The sequence below is a fragment of the Eublepharis macularius genome, chromosome 7 (genome assembly GCF_028583425.1).
Source record: "Eublepharis macularius isolate TG4126 chromosome 7, MPM_Emac_v1.0, whole genome shotgun sequence".
NCBI classification, from domain to species: Eukaryota; Metazoa; Chordata; class Lepidosauria; order Squamata; family Eublepharidae; genus Eublepharis; species Eublepharis macularius.
The window spans coordinates 96,158,098-96,184,983 of NC_072796.1; the positions used below are offsets into that span (position 1 = coordinate 96,158,098).

General features: G+C 39.5%; 1 protein-coding gene across 6 annotated transcripts in view; it reads right to left on the minus strand.

Moving 5' to 3' along the window:
* Positions 1-26,886, minus strand: part of NCOA2 (nuclear receptor coactivator 2) — a 170,054-nt gene that overhangs the window by 39,772 nt on the left and 103,396 nt on the right. For all 6 annotated transcript variants that reach the window (XM_054984490.1, XM_054984488.1, XM_054984489.1 and 3 more), the window contains exons 5-10: positions 14,483-14,586; positions 10,963-11,140; positions 9,547-9,735; positions 6,610-6,711; positions 6,385-6,522; positions 1,797-1,944 (exon numbers count right to left, since the gene is read on the minus strand). In XM_054984490.1, the coding sequence (XP_054840465.1) occupies positions 1,797-1,944; positions 6,385-6,522; positions 6,610-6,711; positions 9,547-9,735; positions 10,963-11,140; positions 14,483-14,586 (859 nt within the window). The remainder of the gene's footprint in view (positions 1-1,796; positions 1,945-6,384; positions 6,523-6,609; positions 6,712-9,546; positions 9,736-10,962; positions 11,141-14,482; positions 14,587-26,886) is intronic.

Here is a 26,886-nt window from a genome sequence, read left to right on the forward strand (position 1 = left end):
TTGCTGAGGGTTTAGTTCAGTAGGCATATAGTTGAACAATGCTAAGGCCCTTTTATTTCAGTTTATAGCACAGGCTTTTCGTTATCGACAGATAACAGCATGCAATAAAATGTGCTATTTTTAAAAAAACTCCTGCTAATTCAAAATTGAGCCTGACACAAATATGCAAATGGATTCTATTGACCCCAAATAAAGGGCTCTTCTACAAAGTGAACTTTACATTGGGCTTTCTGCGTATTTGACCCATGAGGAACATCCACTTTACCCATCAGTTCGGGCCCCATACTGCTTCAATTCTTTATTTCCACACTTTGAAGGCGTCAAACTGAAGTGGTGCCTGTTTTTTGTTTTTAATTTCTCACTAGAAAAATTCCTCATTTCTGCTGCAGGCTTTCTGGGGACCATGTTAGGTTCATCAGTTGATGGGCTGAGGACATGTCAGTTTTGTTAGCTAATGGGCTGAGGACTGGTCAGTTTCCTCAGCTGATGGGTTGAGGAGACTTGCAAGGTTTGCTTGTTTGTTTTAATGGCACCAACCTTGAACAGTTGTTATATTGATTAATTTTAAAAAATGCTAAAAAAGAATGGAGTAAAAAGTACAGGAAGTGCAGATGAAAACTTTAAAATATCAAGTGGGGTTCAGGGCTCTCTGCAGAGTTTTTGTGTTAGCCATATTGAAGTGTTCTCCCACTCCCAGTGGTTCTTTTTTTTTCTCTAAGGCACACACATTGCAATGTTGCTATTTAGTTTTTTCTTAAAAATTCAGGAAAAAATGGACTGGTTGCTCTTCAACCAATCATGATGCAGGGGAATAAATGGGAGGGTGAAAGGCAGGTCCAAGGCGAGGCCTCACACCAAGAAAGCATTCTGCTCTTCAAAAAAGCCCCTTTGACTTCCCTGAAAAAAAAACACACATTGGGGTATGTACCAAGGGAGAAAAGCTGCAGAAAAGCTGAATAAAAAAATGATTCTGAAGTAGATGTAGCCTTTCTCCATGCAGAACACAAGAAAGTCTTGAGAAGCTGTTTGGAGACTGGATCAAGGTATTTTGACCATCCATGCAGAACTCTGGAGAGAAATCGATGCAGTATGTTACCGGAACCCATGAAATAACCCGTGCGGGAAATACCAAAGTTAGTTCATTGCTAAACTGCATATTCTGCAGAAACCCATTCAGTTGAAAATCTGATCGATCCATGTTACGTGAGTTATGTGAGTATTAGCATATTAATGATTTATGAGGCACAAAAAACAGCCATGTGTTTTGATACAGGAATGGCACTGTCTTTGTTTCATTGTGTACAAAATTACACTGGGTCTAAGACAACAGCTCCAGAGTTCATCAATACCAAATCTCCCAAAGTTACAGGAACGAGCCTACTATGGAGTTATGTCATGACAATGACCAGAGCCTAGACATGAAAAGGGGATCATAAAACATCTAATTTTATGGCATACAGAATAACTAAATTAAATATAAATGGCTGGAACAGAGAGATTGCAATCTGAAGAAGCTTCTTACACCTAACTGCTGTTGTTCAATAGCAGTCTTAAATTCACTTAGCTGGGAGTTCCTGTCAAATGAATAGAATTTCCTTCCCAATAAATGTTTAAGAAGGTGACATTTAAGTTTTTTTTCCTATAGAAACCTATCACTTGCTATTATGCTACAGCCTGCCCAGAAAACTAGCTATCAACTTCCAGAAATGCAAGATACAGTATATTATGTACTCTTTCTGCAGATGTTTCTAGGAAGTGGGGATGATTCTTAAGATAAAAATATTCTAATAAATTACCTGTGAAGCATATGCAAGGATATTACAAGCTGAGGTTCACTAGTAGTCTGAGAACGGATGAGCTTGCTCTTCGTTTGGGCAGCAACTATAGTGCCATCAGACAAGGAAAATCGATAGACAGGACTGAACGCTAGCCCCTGTCTCAGCACTAAAAGCAAATAAAAAACAACAAAGTAGTAGTAAGAAATTCAGACTGGTGCAGAAATGTCTATGTGAAAACATGGACACTTTCCTTCTTGGCTTCTCTTCTTTAAAAGCAGGAAAAATCTGCAATTCTTGTAACAAATTCAGCAAATTTTTGTTAAACGAAAAGTGAATATTTTCAGTTTAAGAACAAATTTTAAGCACAATAAACTGCAATAGATCTTAAATTGGTGCCAAGACAGAAAAAAATCTGCATATTTACCTGTGGATTTCGCCTGCAGTAACAATAGTTAACCTTAATGGAGACATAATATTGACCCACATTTAAAGATGGTGGTGGATAAAGTTGAAGAGAACTCAGATTTGAGGGGAATCAGTGTACAATCCTGAGACCTTTTCCCAACCCATTAACCACAGCTAAGACACAAAGAGTGTAATGTCTAGCCTTAAAAGGTAAATTGGCTAAGTTTATTGTGACCATGCAACATCAAAGACATCATAACAGCTACAGAGGGTTAGGAAGATCATAAAAGTAGCTTGGGGAATCTGACAGGATGAATAAGAGACAATAGTCGAGAAGAAACTTGAAGATAGCAGAATTTTTAAAAAAAACCTTCGTCTTTTTAAAATACCACAGATTACTTTTGTTACTCTTGCAAATTATTTTACCACCTAGTCACCTCATGAAGAAATATTGCTCAATGCCCAGCCCTTTTAATTTCCTGTATATAATTTGCTTCCAGTTTAGTAAATAATTTTAATAGCCCTAGAGCAACTATGTTTCCTTTGAACATACTCTTCTAATTCTAGGTTTTCATATTTGGACACCAGGTGACTTATGTTAAGGGCATGATCCAGCTCAGGTTAAGTACTTCTCAGCCCCACTGGGTTTAAAGGGAAAAATTAAGTATATACTTATGTTCTCTCATTAAAATCTAACCAGGGCTGAAGCACATTTAACTTATTTAAAGTATCTGACATACTCTTTTCATAAAAAGATGGAAATCCAACAGGTAAAGGAGACACCTTTTGATCTGCATTTCCTTTTGCTTGCAGAGTGCTGTCTTCTACTGCAGAGTCAATCTTCCTGCACTGAGCACTTTCTGCTCATGGAAACTGCCTAATGCCTGAGAAACACACTCTACGACAGAGGGCAACCTCCACAACAGTAGATGGAGCTGCACAAACAGAAGGGAAGTATGGTATCCAAGCCATTGATTCTAATTTTCTTGTATGTGTTAATACAAAAATAATTTTAAAATAATAACATTACATTATAACTACAAATGCCTTGTCCTGACTTAAATTAGTAAATAACACAGCAATCCTAAAAAGACTCCAGTCTAAGTCCATTGAAATCAGTGGGCTTAGACTGGAGTAACTCTTCTTAGAATTGCACTGTAAGATACAGAAGGGAAATCTATATTAAAACCAAGGGTCTGGATCCTGTGAACTACAAGAAGAAAATGCTTGTGGATGTGGATTATTCATTAATTCTCCTTCCGGGCTCATAGTCTTGAGACTTTTCAAAAACTGATGTTTTTGAAAAGTCATTAATTACAGGAATGAGCTGAAGACATCTTGGTTCTGGAGAAACTGTAGCTTACTATAGCATCCAAAATGACAAACCACACTAATTCATTTTACCTGATTCGATTGCTATTAAGGTTGTCTGGAACAAAGGAAGTTTCAATATCAGAGTGACAAATGAGGAGGGTAGGAAGATGAATGTGCCTGAATTGACTCAGGCACTGAACTTTTAAATTTTAATCTTTTATTAACTGTAAAACCTGATAAAGTAATTTTAATTCTTGAATTTATGAGCTGGCTCTAATCACCATCAAGCTTGTGTTTAGAACTATTGTAAGGAAGTCCATGTAGAACCTTGTTGGTCTGCCCTGCCCATCCACCCCCTATTCAATTTTTTAAAGAATACCAAATATTTGTTCTTCAGGTAATGTTATCCTTGTCTTAAAAACAATAGTTAAGTTTTAAAGATTTATCTTTGACAAAGTTCTTGTCACTTCCTTTGGTGCACAAAGCCCAGTTTTTATTGCTGACCAATGATGTGTTTTCCTATATCAATCATGTAGTATATCAAGTGACACTCAGACTCTGACAATCCTAGATGAGTTTTTTTCCTCCCAGACTAGTAACACTGGTATGGTTGGATTCTTTCTCTGCTCCAACCTTCAAGTTATCTGTCATGCTCCTACCTTTGGCAGGAGGAAAACAGGAAACACACATTAAACAGCCAGAAGAGTTTATGTAAAGTAAGAATGCAAAGAAAAACAAAGTACATGGTAGCTGTGGAATAATGTCAAATAAAATTTCACACTGAACTTATGTCATTGTTTCAGTTTAACCTTCGGGCAGAACTTTCAGTGGTGGTGGCAGCACTTTCAGAACATAGCAGGAAATTCCAGCACTCCCTTGTCAATAACACTGATGTTAAAGATTGTGAAAGTTAAAGAAATGCCAGTTTGATGAATCACTATTTAAATTTATATACTACGCTTCTAAAATGCTCAGGGAAACACACACACAAATAGATATAAAATAAGCCTTAAGATTAGTTTTCATTTTGATAATATTTGATGCAAAATTTGGGATTGTGTGGTGAAGTATACTCTTGGACACTTCTTTTGACAGAAGACAGCACTAGATGAGACTCTTGTTCCAGGATACATTTAAAAACAACAAAAATACTTTTATTTCTAGGACTGCACTATAAAAACCTTATGTGAGGCACTGAATAGCTTAAGTCAGAAGACTTGCTTCAAATGTAAACTCCTGTTATTTTACACGGACCCAAGGTTAGTTACTTTTATTCATTCTCAGACATTTTCATATTCAAAAGCAGAGGCCTAAACTAGGATCAAGCTGCAGAGGGGTGGGATTTAAATCTTTTTTTTTGTGCATTTTCAGTAAAGGTTCCCCCCATCACTTTTATTATCCATCAAAGGAAAAAAAGGATGGCATCTCATCTTTTGCATCTCTTAAAGCATATATATTTTTCTTTTAGCTCTATTTTAAGGCTACTTTGTTTTGTTCAATTTGAATTGTTTTATTGAGTATTTTCAGTTTTATATTGTTTTATACTGTTAGCTTGGGAGCTGAGGGTGGCATACAAATAATCTAAATACATACATAAATGTCTAGCTAAGCATTGTGCAAAGTGAATTCTGCAACAGCAAGTAAGATTCTAACAAGACAGAAGGAAAAACATTTCTTCTCAAAATGTAGGCCTCAATCTGATCAGCTCCAGCTAGCCTATACTTCAGCTCTTTTACTCTTCCTCCCCACATCCACTCTAATAACCCCTCATATTGTGTTGAATGCAGCCTCTGAGGTTCTCAAAAGGGGGTGTGTGTACTTCAACACAGTGAGTTCCTACTTTTGAAAGAGTGAGTACAGGTGATTACAGAATTGTTGTGAGAACAGAATGGAGGAGAAGAGAATGATGTAAGCTGATTTAGGCCCTTATTATGGAGAAAGGCAGGGTGTAAATGAAATAATATATATAGCTGAAAATGACGGCAGATAAAAGCTAGACAGGTTGGTGGGTTGGAAGCAGAGAAGGAAGCTCGGAAAAGTGAGGATTAGGGGAATGTCAGGAAGAGGGAAAGAGAAAATAATGTGGGAAGGGCAGTACATGGGAAAATGAGGCCCCTTTGAAACTCCTTGCAGTTTCCCCATGCCATGGTTTTCCTGGATAAAGGATGGGAGGGGAGGGGGAAGGAAGGAAAGCAGAAGATAAGGGGACAGATAAAGGTAGGTCTGGCTGGTGGGTCAGAAGGAGAGATGGAGGCAGGAAAAGGGGGAGAAGCTATAGGGGCTTTTAGAGAAGAGTAGGAGAGGGGAAAAATGAGATGTCTCCCACAAATCCTTGCAGGTCCTTCACTTCTTTTCTGGGGTATCACATTAAATAATACAAACTGTTTTAATGGCTCAGTATAGAAACCCACATTAAAATAATTCACAGTATTCACCAGAGGAAAAGGCTATCTTTACAGGGATTGTTTAATTAAGGTGTGTGAATACACTTATACTAAGACTAAGCACATTTTTTTAGCTATATTGTACAGAACAGATGTCTCGTTCATGCATGATGTTTACATATGCAACATATTGAAACTCGAACACCCACATACACAAACACACATACAAAAAGCAGGATTCAGATACCTTCAACTTGCCAAGGGCAGCGCTTTGAAATTAGCATTTCTCTGATGAGTTTGTCTGCCTAATATATACATGTAATGAAAATGTGACTAATGATCACAATGCTTTTAGAGCAATTTGTTCATATACTGGCAATCCAAAACAACAGTCCTTATTTGAAATAATTCCCCATGAATACAGAATATAAACAGGAGAAATGCACTAACCAGAGGTTCAGTGCAAGTTCTCTAAAAGCTGAAGGTTTATATGTGAACCTTACCCTCCTGATGATGCCTTTTGGCAAAAGACTCTCCTTCATGCTGTGAATAGAATCTCTGTATGCATCTTCTCACCACATCTTCCCAGCCAGGTTTCAAAGCTGCTCGCATGGTACTAGTGTCTAGTGAAGTTATCTTGCCTGTGTATACACAAATCTATTGTTACAACAGACACTTTGCACAGTTTTGGTGTTGTTATCATCATTTAATTTCTGTTTTCATGATACCTTGCAAATCTTGGCGAGTACTAAATGTCTCTGATGAGGGCAGAAGTGGCCTTTCCTTCAATGGAACTCTTCTTGCCACACATATCAAGCAAGACTGCAAATCTTAAATAGAACAACATTATTTTTTAATTGAAGACATAGGAAAACAGAGGAAAGAAACAGAGTTTACAATGCAGAACAACACTAAATAGATTATTTTAACAAAACATGTACTTTTGTCAAAATTTCTACATTTAAAATTATTTATTTTGATTGTTAGACTGCTTACTCCAAGAGGCCCTGAGCAGGTTACAATAAGTTCCCAACATATGACAAAACCAAAATTAACATTGAACAGGAAACACTTAAAAATGTGTTTAAAGGTGTCTTTCTCAACCACCCATTTCTGTTTTCTGTTACATACAAACAAAAGGCTCCTAGCCAAACCTTACCACAAGTGCATACTACCTCTCATACATATAGGGCACAACAATCAGTTGTGCATCAGTTCTACAGGCCCAACATTCCCTCATCTTCAAAAATAATAGAATCTTAACTGATTCCAGTTCTTCCTTTACATGCATGTTTGGTTGCACATCTCAAAGCAATTCACGCCAACACTTTCTTCTTTGAAACGGTAATAAAACACACACTTTTCCTGAGCTTTCTGTAATCAGAGCCCCATATGGAGGCTGTATCCATCACAACCAGCCCTCCAGCTGCTGGCACTTCAACACTCCCACCACATAGATGGCAGTTTCTGTTCCATAATAACTGTTTTCCATAGGGTTGCCAGGTCCCACACCCCCCTGGGCAGGAGATTGGAGGCCTGGCACCTACCTTTGGTATTCCTCTCAGACGTGCTCCCGACCTGCGCGATGGCACCACTTCCGAGAAGTGACAGCATTGTGCAGGCCACATGCCATCCTGGGAGTGCTCTTGCGCTGTGTAGAGGGGCTGAATTGGGCAGGATTTGGGCCACATTGGGCTGAATTGGGCTGCTGCAGTGTGCAGGAGCACACCGTGCCACCTGGGAGTGCACCCTGGGAGGCGCGTTGCCCCTCGCCAGCCAGGCAAGCTGGGCTGGGAGGTGGAGCGTGGGAGTGGGGGATCCTCCACCCCCAGCAGGGGACTGGCAACCCTAGCTTTCAATTCTTCTCCTGATTCATGTCCTACACTCTTAAGGTGGGGTCAGGGCAAGGCAAGACCTTGGGATTTTCTAGCCCTCATTCAATGCTTGTATGCATTCCATCAATCCCACAAATCATCTATCTCCTTAATGTCAAAAATAGCACAGCAGGTAAACGTAAGAGGAAGCAGCCCTTAAGCATTCTTCTAGTGGCCAAAACTGTTGATGTCTAAGAGTTCAACCTTTTTACAGCTGCATTCAGTTGTGTTTTTGTCACAGCAGGCCATATAGCAGCTTTCTGGGCTGTTTCTGTTTGGGGAAATGATGTGTGTGGAAGGGACACTTAAATTCTCCTTCCTGTGATCCCTATCTGTTGGGGTCCCAAATACCTGCATTTAAAGGGGAGGGGGATCAAATGCTGTGAGCTTAATTCATGGAACTCTCATCATCATGTCTGGTTTGACCACCAAGTAGACATTTAGATCCACTCAAGCATTTGGTGTCTTCCAATGAAGAAGAAAGCTTTTAAACCTGGATCTTCTACACTTCAATTACTGTAATGTTAACTAACTGTAGATTAACTTTTTGACACTAAAAAAAAAGACAGGAGCAACATTTATTTTCTCTCTCACCCATGGACCATTTAAACATTTTGCTCAAAACATACTCTATTTGTGAATACAGTTATTGATATTTTTATCTGTAGCCATGAAATACTACAGAAGTGCAAATATATTTAATATTTCTGGACAAGCCAAAAAAAGAAGAAGCAATTTAAGTAGACAGAAAGCCATAATTTCTGTGAACTAGGAGGAAAATGGAGTCTTGCCAAAGAAAAGTAACTCGGAAAATTCTGCTTGCATTTTCATTGTTGCAAGCTAAATAGGATCTTGACTAATTTACATGCTAATTGCTAAGCATACTTGTTTTGAAGTAAGTTTCAATACAATAAGCAGGGCTTACTTTCATGTGGATATGTTTAAGGCCACATCAGTGTGCTTTGGATTCAGTCATTTCCAACATATAATTATGAAGAGCAAATTTCTACATGCATATCTGTACCTACTGGATGCCAATAAACCAATATATCTAATTCCCAACTCTGCCTAATCTGAGGATACTTAAATCTGGAGATCAGAGCCATGAATGGAGAAGATAGAGCTTTCTAAAAACATGAAAAACACCCCAGGTTTGCAGAAAAATATGCAAACTAAAAAAAAAAAAAAGCAAACTGGGTGTTTTAAAAACCCCAAACAATAAAAGGCCTGGCAGCAACCACCAGGTGACTTTCTACCAGCTGACTTGCATGATTCATCCAGGTCTGGCTGCTTATTACTGATCCAACGGCAGCCACCTCATGTAAACCAGTGTGGTGCATAGTTTTCCTCAGTGGAGGCTGCCAGAGTGAGGAGAGCTGAAGACAAGTGGATGGGCAGATAAAGTTTGGGAGGGTGATGGGTGGGAAGAAGAGAAGGAGGCAGGAAAAGAGGAGAGGCTATGAGGGCATCCAGGGCAGGAAGGACAAAAACAGGGGCAGGGGAATTGAGATACCCGCTGCAACTCCTTGTGGATGTCTGCTTGTGTTTATCTAGTTTTTGAAAGGAACAAGGAAGTTTGAATATTGTACCTTATAATGAGACATTTTACAAAGGAGAGAGAGATCAGATATTCAGATAACCTGATATTAGCATAAACAGTAACTGCTAGTTCCACTGGGAAGCTCCATTAATTCAAATGAAAAATGGTTAACTGAATATTAAAGAAATTCTATTTTATTTATAAAGGCCAAAGGAGAACATGAAAATCATCACATAAAATGCTCTGGTTACCTTCACCATCTTCCTTGATGGACTTTGGTTGAGAAACCGCAAAGCACTGCATAGTTTCATATTTCTGATGTGCTTCCTGGTTATCATGGCCTTCTTCTTCAGAATCAGTTAAAGGTTTTACCAGCATCCGACAGTTAAAGGTATGGCTGTTTCGCCTAGGAGCTTCACCAGACCAAGGTCCCCCATTCACTGAGTAAAGCAAAGATCACAAACAATAAAATGCTGGACAATATTCTGAGGGGTCATTTTTAAAGTTATCAAAGGGTGATCTGTACCTTTACTGGGTGCAAATCCTGTACACAATACTAACTATTCTCAATTTCAGTGTAAGTAAACAAGGCTGCTGACTTTTGCCACAAAGCTTCCACTTCCTGACCACAAAATAAATACCCATGATGTGTGTCACGTGTCAGTCCACGCATTTTTCATACGTTGTGATTATTTCACTTTAGGGAAAAAAGATCATCATGTAAAGCAATCTTTAGGAAGATCATTCTCAGCCACAATGTTCCCTTTAAATTAAGCAGTTTAAAGAGAGACTGAGCAATATACTAATGCAAAATGCTAAATATGTGCAAATAAGGAAACAATAAACTTGCTTCTCAAGGGATAAGGTGTCTTCATGGGCATTTCAACAAACTGTGTCTTATGTACTAATATTTCTGTCAATAGTACAAGAGAAAGCCAAATGCGCTCACTGCACTTTAAAACAGCTTTAGGTTAGATTTTTTAAAAAAACAGAGGGACAAATAATAAAACGCTAAGCTTCTGATAGCCATATATACCTCTATTGGCCAATGTGGTATAGCTGTTAGAGTACTAGGATAGAAGCTGGGAGTCCCCCACTTAGCCACAAAACTCACTGGGTGACTGATTTCTCTCTCTAATCTATCACAGAAGGTTGTTATGAGGATAAAATGGGAGAAAGGAGAATAAGGTACACCGCTCTGAGCTCCTTGAAGTAAAGGCAGGATAAAAATGTGCAAGATAAAATGTGTCACCCAGCATGATAAAGAGTTCTTCAGAACAAAAACATTTGCACAATATTACAGGGCTTTTGTGTTTGGATTGTAATATGGATCAATACAGCTACCTACATCTTTTATAATAAAACAGCTTCAAGATTAAAGGAGGGAAAAATGACAATGCTATCTATGCTTATGACGAATCACATAATATGCTGTCAGTTGCTGCACGAACCTATGCAAAAGTCCCAAATAAATGAACAAGTCATGAACCAGTAAATGAACAAGTCATTTAAGAAACTATTTTAGAGACAACAGCAGAGGTAAGAACAGCACTCCTAACAGACATTAAGCTTAAATGACATTAAATGCAAACAATTACAGAGCTAACTTATGAAAGAAAGTCTAGCAAAAATACCATCATAATGAATACATATTTAGAGTTTTGTACCTAAAGATTTTGGCAGCAGGTTTCTGACAAATTCATTGTGGTCCCCTACATGTAGGATGCTATACACACTTGTGTTCATCAGTTCTTCTTGGTTGTATCTTAAGAACTGTGTCACATTCTCTGACACGAACACCACGTTACCTTCCAGGTTCACTACGAAGAAGAACCCATCAAGGGCCTGAAAGATATATTTTTTAAAAAGAATACACACATTTTAAAACACTGAATTACTGCAGAAAACACAGACTTTAACATAATGTTAAACCCATGTATCATTCAGTATGTTGTTTCTCTACTGAGTGAGATGTCGAGAAGAAAGAGGAAGAAAGAAAGATGTAGAGAAGAAAGCAATTTAGCCTTATCAGAATACTTTTTAAAATTAGTAAGAAGTTTTCATACAAAAGAGCTGTTCAGTTGCTTAGTAGTACCTGCTATGCTGATGAAAATAAGACTGAGCATAAAAGCCTAGGAACAACTAAGAACTAGACATGGGCACGATCCAAAAAATAATCCCGATTTAGCTGATCGTGATTCCGTGGCGTCGCCGAACACAGGTACCCGATTCTAACCGATCAAGTCTCACTTCCGGTCCAAAATCGGATCCAAAATTGGAAATCAGGGAGGCCCGCACCCAGCAACCGTAGTCAGGCTGTTGCACATGCGTACGCGCTCCTGAGTTGCTCCTGCCCACGCAGCAAGCTGGCTGTCCCGGTGTGCTGCGAAGCTGGCAGCAGCGCGAGTGGCTCGGAGGCTGCCTGTGCCATTCACCTGCCCCGCAAGACAAGGAGTGGCCAGCTTGCCCGTGCACCCCTTGTCCTGGGGAAAGGTGAACGGCACAGGCGGCCTCCCAGCCTCCCGCGCTGCCTTTTGCCTTTCCCCAGGACAAGGGGCAGCTGGCTTGCCCACGCGCCCCTTGTGGGATGTACTAAAACGAATGACAGAATTGCCCATTGAAAATAATGGGAGAGGCTTGAATGCCCATTGGAAATAATGAGAACCTGGAATGCCCATAGACTTGCATGGGCTCCATTGAAACACATTAGAGCAAAAAAAAAAAAAAGTGCAAAGAAAACGTGGAATGGATTTTGAAGGAAACTCTCTGGGCCCAGATAGACTGTTCTGGGACTGGATTGACAGGCCCCTGAGTGCAATGACAGCCCCTGGGTGTCTCAGAAGGGCTCTGGGACTGGAATGACAGGCCCCTACCTGGAATGAGGGCCCTTGGGTGTCTCAGATGGGCTCTGGGACTGGAATGACAGGCCCCTGACTGGAATGACGACCCCTAAGTGTGACAGAAAGGGTCTGGGACTGGAATGACAGGCCCCTGACAGGAATGATGACCCCTAAGTGTGACAGAAGGGGTCTGGGACTGGAATGACAGACCCCTACCTGGAATGACGGCCCCTGGGTCTGCCAGAAGGGCTCTGGGACTGGAATGACAGGCCCCTGACTGTCACCCAGGGACCATCATTCCAGTCTCAGACCCCTTCTGACAGACCCAGGGGCCGTCATTCCAGCTTGGGGCCTGTCATTCCAGTCCCAGACCCCTTCAGGCCGTCATTGCACTCAGGGGCCTGTCAATCCAGTCCCAGAACAGTCTATCTGGGCCCAGAGAGTTTCCTTCAAAATCTATTCCACGTTTTCTTTGCACCATTTTTTTGCTCTAATGTCTTTCAATGGAGCCCATGCAAGTCAATAGGCATTCCAGGTTCCCATTATTTCCAATGGGCATTCAAGCCTCTCCCATTATTTTCAATGGGCAATCCTGTCATTCGTTTTAGTACATCCCCCCTTGTCCTGGGGAAAGACAAACGGCGTGGGTGGCCTCCCACACTGCCTTTTGCCTTTCCCCCGGACAAGGGGCAGCTGGCTTGCCCACACGCCCCTTGTCCTGGGAAAAGGCAAACGGCGCAGGTGGTCTCCCAGCCTCCCGCGCTGCCTTTTGCCTTTCCTTTGTGTCCACCCCCTTCCCCCTCCCTCCCCTGGGTTGCTGCTCTGTGGTTGGAAGGAAGCCTGCTAATCAAGGAAAGCTGGGCTTCCATTCGTGTTTCAAGGGCGACAGAAGGAGGGCAAAGACAGCTCATTCCCCCCCTGACTCCGTTGCCCCGGGAATTAATTACTAGCGCCAGAGTGTCTGCAATTCCAAACAGAAACCGATATATCCGATCAAGTCCCAAACAAGCAAACTCCCAACTGCTGGATCAGTTGCCGTGGACAGAACCGATTAGCTGAGTCACGATGGAGCAAACGCCAAAATCAGGGACTTTTTGAAATCGTAATTCAGATCGTGCCCATGTCTACTCAGAACTTTCCTGGTTTAATTTTATATGTTATGGAAGAGAGTACAAAAATGAACTAAATTCACACTATATCTGTTAGGTACAAGTTTCACAATAACAGAGTCTGAGAAGTAAACCCAAAAAAGGTGAAGAGGGAAGACTATATCACCAGAAAGCCTTGTGGATGAATTAAATGATAGATATCAACACAGTATGAAAAATCAGGGGCAAGATATATCTGAAAGCTCTAAAATACACTCAGGCCATATAGAGATCAGAACTGGGAACTGCAGGATCATATATTAGTCATCTCTGCCCTTTATACAAAACCCCATGCTGCTTTCATTGCAGCCCAGGTTGTTCCTAAATTTGTATTTTGAACTCTTATTAAACCAATGCTTATATTTAAAAGATACAGAAAACCAACAGCTTTTAAATAGCCACACAGTCCATTACACTAAATTCTGATTCAGTCTGGCTTGATTCTGCTCTATCTGGCATCAAAGATGATCATAAGTAATTTTTTAAAAAACTGAAATATTGAATGGGAACCTAACAGGGCTTTCCCCATATTTTCATTTGCACTTCTTCACCACTGACATCCAAACTCCGAGTCATCAGCACTGTAAGTATGTACTTCTTAACTCTTCTTGCTTACATGCAAATGGAAAATGTTATTGCTCTCACCCGTGCAACAAAATGGTAATGAAAACATGTAGCACAACTTTTCTTGCTACAGAAAAGTTGCATAAATGAACTCAAAAGCAAAAACTAATAGAACATGCATGAAAAGCTTTATTCTGAGAGCCAGTTTGGTGTAGTGATTAAGAGCGTGGGACTCCAAACTGGAGAACTGGGTTTAATGCCTCACTCCTCCACTTGAAGCCAGCTGGGTGACCTTGGGTCAGTCTCAGCTTCTAGCTCTCTCAGCCCTGCCCACCTCACAGGGTGTTTTGTTGTGGGAATAATAATGGCATACTTTGTAAACAGCTCTGAGTGGGTGTTAAATCATCCTGAAGTGCGGTATATAAATTGAATATTATTATTACTATTATTATTATCTTTGTGTTTCAGAGACCCTACACCGAAAGACTCTCAGTTCAACAGCTCTGTGCACAAATATTTATAAATAAACAAGATACTGTTTGACAGTTGGTCTAAGAATTCAAATTTGTCTTTTTGCTCCATCAAACTTTATCTGCATAATGTAATTAACCATATAAACAGAAAACCTTATGCACCTCCAGCATCATTGGTCCAAGGGCATCCTTGTCAATGACACTCTGACCTGTAGATGACACATCAGCTTTCTGCACTTCATCCTCATTAGCTGCCGCTGCCTTTTCTGTTCATAAAAACAAGGAAAATACACCACATTAAAAATTAAAGAACATAGCAGAGAATTTTTAGATTATGCTAGGCACTCATAATAGTAGAAATGCACAGCACCAGACATGGAACTAGCCCTCATGGTCAGAGATGCATGGACATAACGTTCCCAATTCATTAACAAGGGTAAGAGAGCCTAAGTAGGTTGTGTGGGGTTCCATACTCCATTTTCCCCCATCCTCTTTTCAGCACAAATCCCTTTCAGAAGCCTAGAGTTTTGCTCTTTACCAGAATATGATGCTAGATTTTAAAGCTATTATCAATTTTTAGCCCTGCAAGGTCAAATTCTTGGATTTTAGGTTTTTTTAAAAAAGACAATATACATAGTGGATATTCAAAATTACAGAACGTTCACAAAGAAACAGGGCTTATAAAAATGATTTTTTTAAAGAGTACAAATTGTAGGAACGTTTGCAATTTCTTTAATGTATTCTCATGGATTCTTCATTCTTGGAAAATTTCCTGAATCACTACATTTTGAATTAAAGTAAATAAGCTCGAGGTTTGAGTTACAGGCATAAACGTATTTACACACAACTAAAGAGACTATCAAAAGGAGAATAATATTCCTAATTTATAAATAAAGCATTTGTCTGTATCTCAGAACTGAATAAGGGTACAAAAATGAGCCACTGGGAAGGGAGGGATACAAATGCTTAAATGAAGAATAAACAGTATAAAATAAAAATGTAAACACCTGATAATGTGAATTTAGAAGGAAATCCTAACACAAAGATCCATAACGGGATGTTAGACAGCTGTGCTCTAATACTGGACTATGGATTGTACAGACTGTGTTTGGGGCCCACTATTGTCCTCTTCTGATATGCCAAGTAGGGGATCAGCATGGGCAGAAGACAACAGGTTTATGAACCGCAGAATGAGCACATTCATTACTTGCAGAAAGCTCATGAACAGTTGCACTTTAAAAGTTTTATATTTGAAACTGAATGCTAGCAGAGCTGCGCAAGATGTAGCTGTGTACACTGAGATTCTGAAAACTTCTTTATTGCCATTGTGATAACAGCTAAAGAAAGATATTTAAAAATAGGTTCTTTTCTATGAAAAGCAAACTACTGCTATTTAAAATAAATGTGAGATCCCACATGCCATTTTTGGAATAACTGACAAATCAAAGCTTATTTAAGACTGCTAGTTGCATCAACAATTTACACTTCCTACATCTGTGGACAATCAGAAATTCCACACTGTTGATAACGAACATATTGCTGCTTAGGAAACATAATGCAGAAACCAAGGTGATAGAACCACATCCAGGGAAATATCAATAATCACAGTATCAGATCCAGTTCTGATGTTAATTTTATGATATAATCAATCTAATAAAGTGACTTCTAATAAAGTGACTATGTGCATTCATAAATATCATAAAGTGCTGAATATTCCGAAGACAATTCCTAACACAGAAATACAATAGTAAATACAATAAATACAATAAGACTCATGCATAAATAATTCTATATAATTCTATATAATGTCTGCAATAATTTAAACAGACACCCAGCGTTGATATGCCATTGAAAACTCTGAGCCGAACTAAATGAGACAAGTTACTCAAGTTCTACACGTATCTGCTTACCTCAAGGTTTGATGGGAAGTGTAGGAAGTGCAGCTTTAACTTTAATGTTTACAGAGTGGCAGGGAGGGGAGTGCAGGCATTGGGCTCTTGCCGGGCATCCCCCTTCCCCCTGCTGGGTGGGGTTTTGGGGGGCCTCTCTCCTGCCCCCTATCACCACACAGCAGACAGGGCACCTGGCCGCTGTTAGCTCGTAGTGCAGCTTTGGGAAGGGGCCGGGTGAAGAGGTCAGCAGCCAGGGTGCCCAGAGCATTGCTGCATCTTCCCCCTTGCTCATCTGGCCCCCGCAGAGCAATGCCAGGCTATGCAGCTCCAGGCCATGTGGCACGGCTTTGGGCAGGGGTCAGGCGAGTGTGGGGGGAGATGCAGCAACGCGACATGTGCACCCAGACCAGCGCGGTGTCGGGTCGTAGCATCGCTGCCTTTCCCCCTGTTCGCCCAGCCCTTGCCCGAAGCCACACCGCACGACACAGCCAGGAGCTACATAGCCCAGTGTTGCTCAGCAGGAACCAGGCGAGCAGTGGGGGGGGGGGGGAGAGATGCAGCAACACTCCAGGTGCCCTGGCTGCTGACCTCTTTGCCTGGCCCCCACCCGAAGCCGTGCTAGCAGCTAGCAGCGGCCAGGCACCCTGTCTGCTGTGTGGAGAAGGGGAGGCAGGAGAGGGGCCCCCAAATCCCCCCCCACATGCAGTGGAGGGGAAGGGGGGCACCCAGCAAGAGCCCAACACCTGCACTCCCCTCCCTGCCACTCTGTAAACATTAAACTTAAAGCTGCAAAGATGCCGACACTTCCTACACTTCCCATCAAACCTCGAGGTAAGCAGATGTGTAGAAATCAAGTAACTTGTCTCATTTTTTTCTAAGAGAACAGATCACTGTGGCCTGCAGATCAGTTGTAATTCCAGGAAATCTCCAGTCACTACCTGGAGGTTGGCAAATCCTGCAATAAACTGTTTTTCACATAACAAAAATAGCAAACTGTAAAAATAATATTTGAGCTTGACAGTGTACTGAAGAGTTTAAAGTATACAGACTCAGGGGTTAATAAAGCATTAAGAATAACTTTTAGTTTCATTAAACATAACACTAGCATCCAGGATTTTGAATCTATGAAACTTTGATTGCCTTGTACGCTAGAGGTTAAGCATGTCCTACTAATTCATTCAACAGGAAGGTGTCTATCAAAAGGATTTATCAGCTTTTCAAAACAATACCTATCAAATTATTAACTATAACCAAATACCATCCCTAGGTACGTTTTCCTTTTATTTAGAAAAATAGTTATAAGGAGAGGTCCCAGCTACATTTTACAACATATAATTGAAAGCGAAAGGAGCCATTAGAACAACAGGCACATTTATAGCTAAAATTGAAGGTAATACAGGAAAAGATTCGTATCACCACAGAAAAGGTTTTAGGAGGTAAAACAAGGGAGAATTATGCGTCTACACTGAACTAAAATTAGAAAAGCTGCCATATGGCTTTGTGAAACCAGCAGCACATTCTTATTCATTAGGAAGCATTCTGCCAACATAAAAATACAAGGCCCTTCCTGCACTCTCCAAATGTGTTTATCTTTTCAACATTAATGCACGATATATCATCAGCTTGCTGAAATCTCCTGCAGTGCATATTTAAAAAGCACAGCTGCACTATTTCCCAGCCTGTTTACTCACTGAGAGCGCCTTTGGAGCGAAGACTTGCTCCACTCCCTTCCTGACACACAGCCCTCTTGTCAGCAAATGAGACCTCCTCATAATCCATTGAGAGCAACAGCCATACTAACCAATCCTGAAGCACTAATGGTATCACATTTCTACTCCTCCCCTGCTTCTCTTTCCCCACTTGAATGCAGAGTACAGAAAGTGGACTTCAGTTTCACTTTTACCCCAGTTATGTTTGATTGTACCAATTTGTTAGTATATAAACAGACTGAAGTAGCAGATTTCCAAAGGCTGACAACTGACTTATTCACTCCAAAGTCATGAATATTATCTTTGAAGCCAATGTTACTTTATTTGTAGAATGCTTTAAAAGCTGCCGTAATACTAGATTGGCCTCTTCCTCCTTCCAGATTGCAAAACCCCCTTTTCAATCAAGAGGCACTATATCAAGCCCATATTTACACAATGCATAGAACAGAGGAGGAATATATTGTAAGCATGTAATTATTCTGGAAGAAAAATCATTCTAAATCTAGTGCACATTCAGACACTAAAAATAAAATTTTAAAAGTATTCAAAACGTCTTGGTTAGATTACAATCATTTTCTTAATTTAAAAAAATTATTTGGTTCAGTTATTAGTATTATTCATCTTTTCCAGCTAGTACATCTACTTCAGACAAGGGCATGCAATTGTTTTGGTTTGTTTCTAAAATTGCAATCATTTTCTGGCTGTAAATTATGTTTTCCATTTAAACGGAACAAGATTTTAGGTACTGTACCCCTCACCCAAAGTATGTCCCCTACCAAATGTATTATGAGTGCCAGTTTTATTGGCATTTAAGACAAAACATAAACCAGAAATAAAATATTTTATTCAGAGTACAACTGCTTCCTGTTTACATAAAAATTCCCTTAGTGGTACAACTATGTCTTTACGTTAAATTGCTAAGTGGCACTCCAGATGCTATAGCACCCATTTAAATTTAACATTCACAAATCTTTAAACTGATTGCTGGTAAAAGTAGAACTCCTGTTTGCATGGAAGTTGAAAGGCCAAGTTTGTTTAGTAAGTACAATTACTGAAAAAGTCATTCAAATTGGAGGGAACACAAAAAGTCACAAGTGGAAATAGGTTTTTGGCCCAAACCATTTGTTTTTCTTTCAAAACAAATGAAAAATAGGGCATTTCCTGTTGATTTTGAAATGAACGCACATCTGTCTTTAGCTCCCTGATTTTGAATTTGGAATCCTGACTAAAATCCAAGTTAGCATTAACCAGGGCTAGCATTAATGCAGATATGATACGGGGTGTGTGATCCAGGAATCGTGAACCAGCAAAACGACTGGATTTATGTCAATCCAGCATACTCCAGCTATGCTGGATTGCACAAGAGAAGCCTGGACCAGATCTGAGGAACCAAACTCTGCAGGGCCAGATTATTTGGCTGCAAGCAGCTGCTGGAGGCAGCTGCAGCAGAGGTGGAACAACAGTGAGTGAGAAGGCAGTGGCCCAAGTGGAGGCAAGCTCTGTGTTGCATCAGGAGAGTGACAGGAGGCTGGTAGGGTGGGGGAAGAGGCAGCAAGGAGAGTGGATTCTCATCCCACCCCTTCACCCCTATTTGAACTCCAAAAAAACCACTCAAACTGCAGTTTGGGTCTAGGATTCTCTGGTTTGATATTGGGGTTCTGTGATTTGACACCAAGATTCTCTGGTTTGCAGGTGGTTCCCTTGCTTTACTTTGGTTATGCTGGTCTCTGTTGGTTCAAATTGCATGGGAGTGGGACTTGCACTGGGGCTGGCCAGGGGTTGCCACTGCCTTAAGGTTTCCCTTTGCTGCAAATGTGGCTCCAAAGTAAACAATGGAGTGGCTGGGAGCAGCTTGTTCAGGGACCCATAGAACTGGACCTCAGGGTCCAATTTTCCTTCAGTTTGGGAGAGGGGTCTTTAGTCAACAGGAGTAACTTCCCTGCAAATCTGGCAGAGTTTGCTTGAAAAATGCACCCTCCCAGCCCCTCAGACAGTTTTCCCCATAGAGAATAATGGCCTGATAAATTTGGGATTCTCTAACTGGAGAGCCAGTTTGGTGCAGTGGTTAAGAGCAATGGAACTCTAATCTGGAGAAGTGGGTTTGATTCCCCACTCCTCTGCTTGAAGCCAGCTGGGTGACCTTGGGTCAGTGACAGCTCTCCAGAGCTCAGCACCATCCACCTCACAGGTTGTTATGGGGATAATAATGACATACTTTGTAAACCGCTTTGAGTGGGTGTTAAGTTGTTCTGAAGGGTGGTATATAGATAGAATGTTGTTGTTATTAGAGAATCTTAACTAGAGTTTAGAGGTGCTGATTTGGGGAGGGGGGTAACCCTTAAATATGAATCCAAATCAACATGATTTATCTTGCGGGTGCACACCACTAGATATAATGCTCAACCATGTTAAAGCCACCAAGGGAAAAGAGGGAGGAATTAACACCAGTAAGGGTGAAAAGGATGTAGAAGAGGACCTAAATTCAGAAGGTTGGTTCTCTTTTTGTAAATTCCAGGTTACAGGAATCCAGCATTATGTCTGACCTGAACCACAGTTGCAACATTAGATCTATGTAAAAATGGAAATGAAAGATAATAACATTAATTTTTTTAAAGGACAGCTTGATAAATCCACTTCCAAGAATAATTAAATATATGGTTTTCTACAACTTGAACCAAGAGAAAAATAACCACTATAATATCACTGTAGTTTAGAACAGTGTTTCCCAACCTGTGCTTCAGGACCTAAAAGTGGGTGGCAAAGGTTCTGAAAGTGGGTTGCACACCAGCCATCCCTAATTTCTCTCTTTTTTCTTGCCAGCTTCTCACATTTTCGCTATGCCCTTTGAGACAATAATGAGGGGGGAAAAGCTTTCTGGCAACTAGTAACTTTACAATAGTAGCTGGACAAAGGGATGGAGAGGCTGGAGAGTAGGTGGAAGCTGCTCAGTGCATGCAAAAGTGAAAGGAGGAGAGAAAGAAAGAGTGTGCATGAGCAAAGGCTCTGTCTTTACACTGTTCCTTATTAAAGGATTTTTTGTCTTATCCCTATGTAGTTTCTACATAGTTAAAGAGAGCTCTATATCCTTCAGCATCCTGACCTCTTACCAAGCCCCCTGCAGTGCCTCACTGCTCTCTATCTGCTGTGGGAGATGTAATGTTGCACTGAGCCACCTAACACACATCTCCCATGTTCCAGCATCTTCTCAACCCAGCATCCACCCCCCCCGCCCCCACCAGCACCTTATTAATCCCTTGGGCCAGTCCTGGATGCGTCACTATACAAAGTAAATTTAGACTTGTGGGTCACCATAAAGAAAAGGTTGGGAACCACTGGTTTGGCACATTTTATTCTGCTTCAGTAGACAGGTTTTTTTTTTAAAGATATCTTTATCTTCCTGTGCCTCACAGTTTTGTGATTCATTTATATAATGCCACATTTGATGTGCAAAGTAAATGATCAGACCTTTTTTAGGACGTGTACATAAAGTTTAATCTTAGTCTAGAAAGCTGGCGATGTTGACTATTTGACTGACACTGCCTCTCAAGAATGTATAAAAAAATAATAGCCTCCTTTCTCAATGCCTTTATTACACAGAGATTTTCGCTATGTTTGGGCTTGATTTGGCCCCACTGAGACCCCGTTACTTCTGTTTTTTCAACCAGAAGTGACATCATCAGGGTCTTCAGAGCACATGTGAGGAACATGGATTAGGCCCCCTGTGGCTGCCAGTGGAACCCGCCCCCCATCCCGTTTTTGAGGCAAGATGGATGCTGAGCAGGCTTTTGGCATAATACATTCAGAGCCAGTGTACACTTGAATTGATCACATCTGTTGAAAAGATTGCTATGTCATCAGCAAAGAGGTTTATCTTGTAAAAATATAAAGACATCTCTTTAACAGGAATTGCATTTCTAATAGCAATAGCTAATGATTCTAAAGAAAAATTAAACAAGGCTGAGAGTGGATAGTCTTGTTTAACCCCCTCTACTTAATGGGATGCCCTGATCTAGATAGCCCAGGTAAGCCTAATCTTGTCAGATTTCAGAAGCTAAGTAAGGTCAGCCTTGGTTAGTGACGGGATGGGAGACCTCCAACGAAGATCAGAGTTACAGAGACAGGCAATGGCAAACCACCTCTGTTAGACTCTTGCCATGAAAGACCCTCCAGGGGTCGCCATAAGTCAGCTATGACTTGAGGACACTCTCCACACTTAATGGGATACTTTCTGAGATGTATTATATATATATAGTCTGGCTTCAGACTGGGTATAGATTATATTTGCCCATTGAAGGAACTGATTCCCAAAGCTGAATAAGCCAAGACTATTTATCAAAAATTTGTGTTGAACACAGTCAAAAACCTTTTTTGGCATCTAAGAATAGCAATAAAGCCATTATCTCCTTCCTTCTTACTATGTCAATTATGGTTATGATTTTCAAACATTCATAGTTGAATAACGATTTAGTATAAAACCATTAGATCCATTGAGATATATATATATATGTGCAATCTTTTTTAATCTGTTAACTAAAATGGTTGTCAAAATTTTATAATTGTAATTCAACAGATGGATTTGTCTACATGAGAAGACTAACTGTATATCTTTGCCAGGTTTTAGTATTACAATGGTTTTAGATTCATAGCATGTGGGTGGAAGTATTTCCCCCCCAAAAAAGTTCTTTAACAGTTGCCAGAGACAGTGATGCCATATCATAGCAAAGTTTTTATAATATTCAGGAACAAGACCATCTAAATGTGGTGCTTTGTTCATCTTCAGGTTCTTAATTGCTCTTAGCGCCCCATCTAGTTGAATAACGGAATCAAGGAAATTCCTGATTGAGATAATTTCAGAATATTCAGTCCCCCTAAGAATGTTAATATATTCTTTTCTTCAGGTTGTACTGGCACTTAAGTGATACCGATCACTCTTATCATTCATGACAGAATTAAAGTCACCACTTACTAACAAATCTTCCACTGCAAACTCAGATAGTGTTGCTGTTAATTCATCAAAAATTGGTTTGTTTCTTATTAGGGGCATAAACATCAATAGTCATAATCCCACCTTTAATTTTAGCAATTAACAATACATACCACTTAGATCAATATAAGAGTTTATATCATTAATATATGGATCTTGATAAACTGCCATACCTGTACTTTTCTGTGGACTGAAGGCAATGTACAATTAACCAAATCAACAAATCAGTATGTGCTGAAGTAATGTGAGTTTCCTGAATCATATCAATACTAGCTTTTACGTAAATTAGTCTAATGGTAAATTCCTCTCTTACAAGGCTTGTTCAGTCATTTTACATTCAAAGAAATAATCTTTATTGAAGCCATATTATTAAAGATGGAAGGGAAGGCAGCATGGAACAGCCTAATCTCGCCAGATCTCGGAAGCTAAGCAGGGTCAGTACTTGGATGGGAAACCACCAAGGAAGACTCTGCAGAGGAATGCAGTGGCAAACCACCTCTGCTTCTCACTTGCCTTGAAAGCCCCTTGCTGGGGTCACCATAAGCCAGTTGTGACTTGATAGCACTTTATACACATTAGCATTAAAATGTTAATTAAAAAAAGAAAAGTAGAAGAAAAAAATTGATGCGAGAACAGAGATTTCTATATAAATTGCTTGTATGCATTACTTAATTCTTCAGGGTCAATTAACAGTAGCAAAAGGAACTCTCAGATAACGGAAGGAGACATTCAGGGCCATTCTAAGCAGAGTTGGAGTCTCCTGAGCTCCCTGAATTCAATGAACTTAGAAGGGTGTAACTCTGCTCTGGATGGCACTGATTGGTACATATATGTATTTCCTTCACGTACAAATAAAATGTATGCAACTGAGATATGTCAGATTTTAAATATGTCATTTCATATAATGCCACTTGACATATTAAATGGGAATGATCTTTCTCCCACAAAGTACTCCAGAAAACTTAAGCAGTTCCTAAGGAATAATTCTTCTTCTTTTTTTTTTTTAGAAAATTTTTATTAGGTGAGAATATTAATATACAACTTTCAAATAGCATCTCATTATCCTTTCCCCCACCCTTTCCCTCACCCCCTTTTCCAAGACTTCCAACAGCTTTCCAACCCTATAGCCTAATCTATTCTATTCCCAATCTGTCCCCTTTTTCTGTAACTCCTTATCTCATGTTTACTGACTTTTATTCAACTAAACCCTATTTATTAACTTCAAAAATATTGTTATAAACTTAAAATCTATTATCTATTACTTTATATTAGCTGACTCTTTTATTCAACTAAGCCCTATCTATTAACTCCAAAAATATTGTTATAAACTTAAAATCTATTATCTATTACTTTATATTAGCTCCACATATATTTAAATTTAAACTAACTAACAGTCGGATAAAATATCTACTTTAGTAATTCTAACAATATCTATTAACTCTAAGTCCACTTACATTTGGGCTAACAATTAGCTAATACTTCACTTCATATGGTAAAGACTCTATCTCTTCTAATAACAAATCCATTCTAATAATTTTCAAATTGCCATAATTCCCCCTTTACGTCCCACTTCTTTTCTAAATATGTTTTCAATCTTCCCCAGTCCGTAAAAAATTCTGCTGGATTCTGATCTCTCAGCTTCCTTGTCATTTTATCCATTTCCGCCATGTACAGCAATTTATGCATCCAATCTTCAATAGTTGGTATTTCTTGCACCTTCCATTTTTGCAAGTCTTGCTGCCGTTGTCATATAAAATAGTAATGTTCGGTATTGAGTAGGAACATCTTCCATGCTTAAGTTCAATAGCAATAGTTCTGGGTTCTTCTTTATTTGAATCTGCAATATCTCATTTATTACTTCTATAATATCTCCCCAGAACTGTCTGGCTATTTCACATGTCCACCACATATGATACAATCATCCTTCATGCTTTTTACGTTTCCAGCATTTATCTGACATGTTAGCATTTCCAAGCGCAATCTTCTTTGGCGTTAAATACCATCTATAGATCATTTTATAAACATTCTCTTTAATACTGGTTCAAGTTGAAATCTTCAGTGTAGTTTTCCATAAATATTCCCATGATTCCATTGTTATTTCTTTATGACAATTAATTGCCCACTTCACCATCTGTACTTTGACCGTCTCATCCTCTGTATACCACTTCAAAAGTATTTTATAAATCTTAGATATCTTCTTTTTGCTTTCTTGTAGTATAGTCTCTTCCAACTCCGAGTTTTCCCATTTAATTCCTTCTTTTGAACAATCCGAATTATAAAGGTCTCTGATCTGTCTATATTGGAACCATCCGTAACAAGAAGATAACTCTTCCTCCGATTTAATTCTTATCATTTTCTGTTCCATAATCAATATCTCTTTATATGGTAAACATTGTTCTTCATTGTAGATAGCTCTCGGATCAATCACTTCAAACGGTACCACCCAAGAGGGGATGCCTTCACCCAGATATTTTTTATATTTTTTCCAGATCGTGAAGAGGCTCCTTCTGATATAATGATGCAAAAACATAGAATCAGCTTTTATTTTATCCTGCCACAAGTAGGCATGCCATCCGAACAGCTTCTTATAACCTTCCAGTGTTAAGAGCTTACAATCTTTCAGTGACATCCACTCTTTTAACCAAACTAAACATATTGCTTTGTGGTATAGTCTAATATTTGGCAACTGCAGTCCACCTCTTTCTTTAGCGTCACACAAAACTTTCATTTTTACTCGTGGTTTCTTGCCTGCCCACACAACGTCAGAGATCTTCCTCTGTCATTTTTCAAATTGTTTAGTGTCTCTAATAATTGGAATTGTTTGTAATAGAAACATGATCCGTGGTAACACATTCATTTTAACTGCCGCTATTCTTCCCAGCCATGATAGATTTAGTTTATTCCATTTAATCATATCTCTATCAATCTGTTGCCATAGCTTTTCATAATTATTCTTAAATAAATCAATATTCTTCGCAGTTAACTCAATTCCAAGATATTTAACTTTATGTGTTACTTCACAATTGGTAATTTCCATTAATTCTTGCTGCTTTTGTTTAGTCATATTCTTACATAGTATCTTTGATTGCTTCTTATTAACATAAAATCCAGTCAGATCTCTGAACTCTTTTATCTTAGCAAGCAACTTTGGCATATTTTGTATTGGATCTTCCACTATGACCATCACATCATCTGCAAAAGCTCTAACCTTGTAGGTAAATTCTTTAATCCTTATGCCTCTTATAGCCTTATCTTCTCTTATTTGAATCAATAACAATTCCAAAATCAAGATAAACAACAATGGAGATAATGGGAACCCCTGTCTTGTACCTTTTCTTATTTCCAATTTTTTTGTTCCTAAGGAATAATTCTTATCTTCATATATATCAGCCTATATAATTTCAAACACTGGAGCTGACTCTTTTGCAAATGGCTGAAAAAGTAAGTCACTACAATAGAATCCACAACTATATTTTTCTAGTTCAGATCGAAAAAGTAGTATTTTCTAGTTTCAGTAACCACCTGAATAGCAACATCATTTAGGCAAAAACAGAAAATAAACTGAATGAAAAACTCTCCATCCAATTCCATAGGGCCTTTTTATCATTTTACCTTTGACAACAATGCTTTAATTTCTTTGAAAATGAACAGGATGCCATCAAATGAAAGGACTCTTTTAATCACTATGACTCCTGATGCTAAAATGGATGTTAAGATTATATCCTTTTTGCTTTGGCTTCATAAGCAGAACAGCTATTCCTATTACGAACAGCATAGAAACTTCCGGAAGAACAAAAAGGAAAGCAAGAGTACCCAAATGCCTGAGAACCAAAAGAAATAAACAAAAGCATCAGTCAGCGAAAGGAAGGTCTCCCAGGCATTGTTTCCCAGTGGTTTGCAGCCTGTAGAACAGCAATATGCTGTCAGAGGCAGCTACCGTGGAACACTGCTAAAAATTAACTGCATATTGAACAAAGCTTA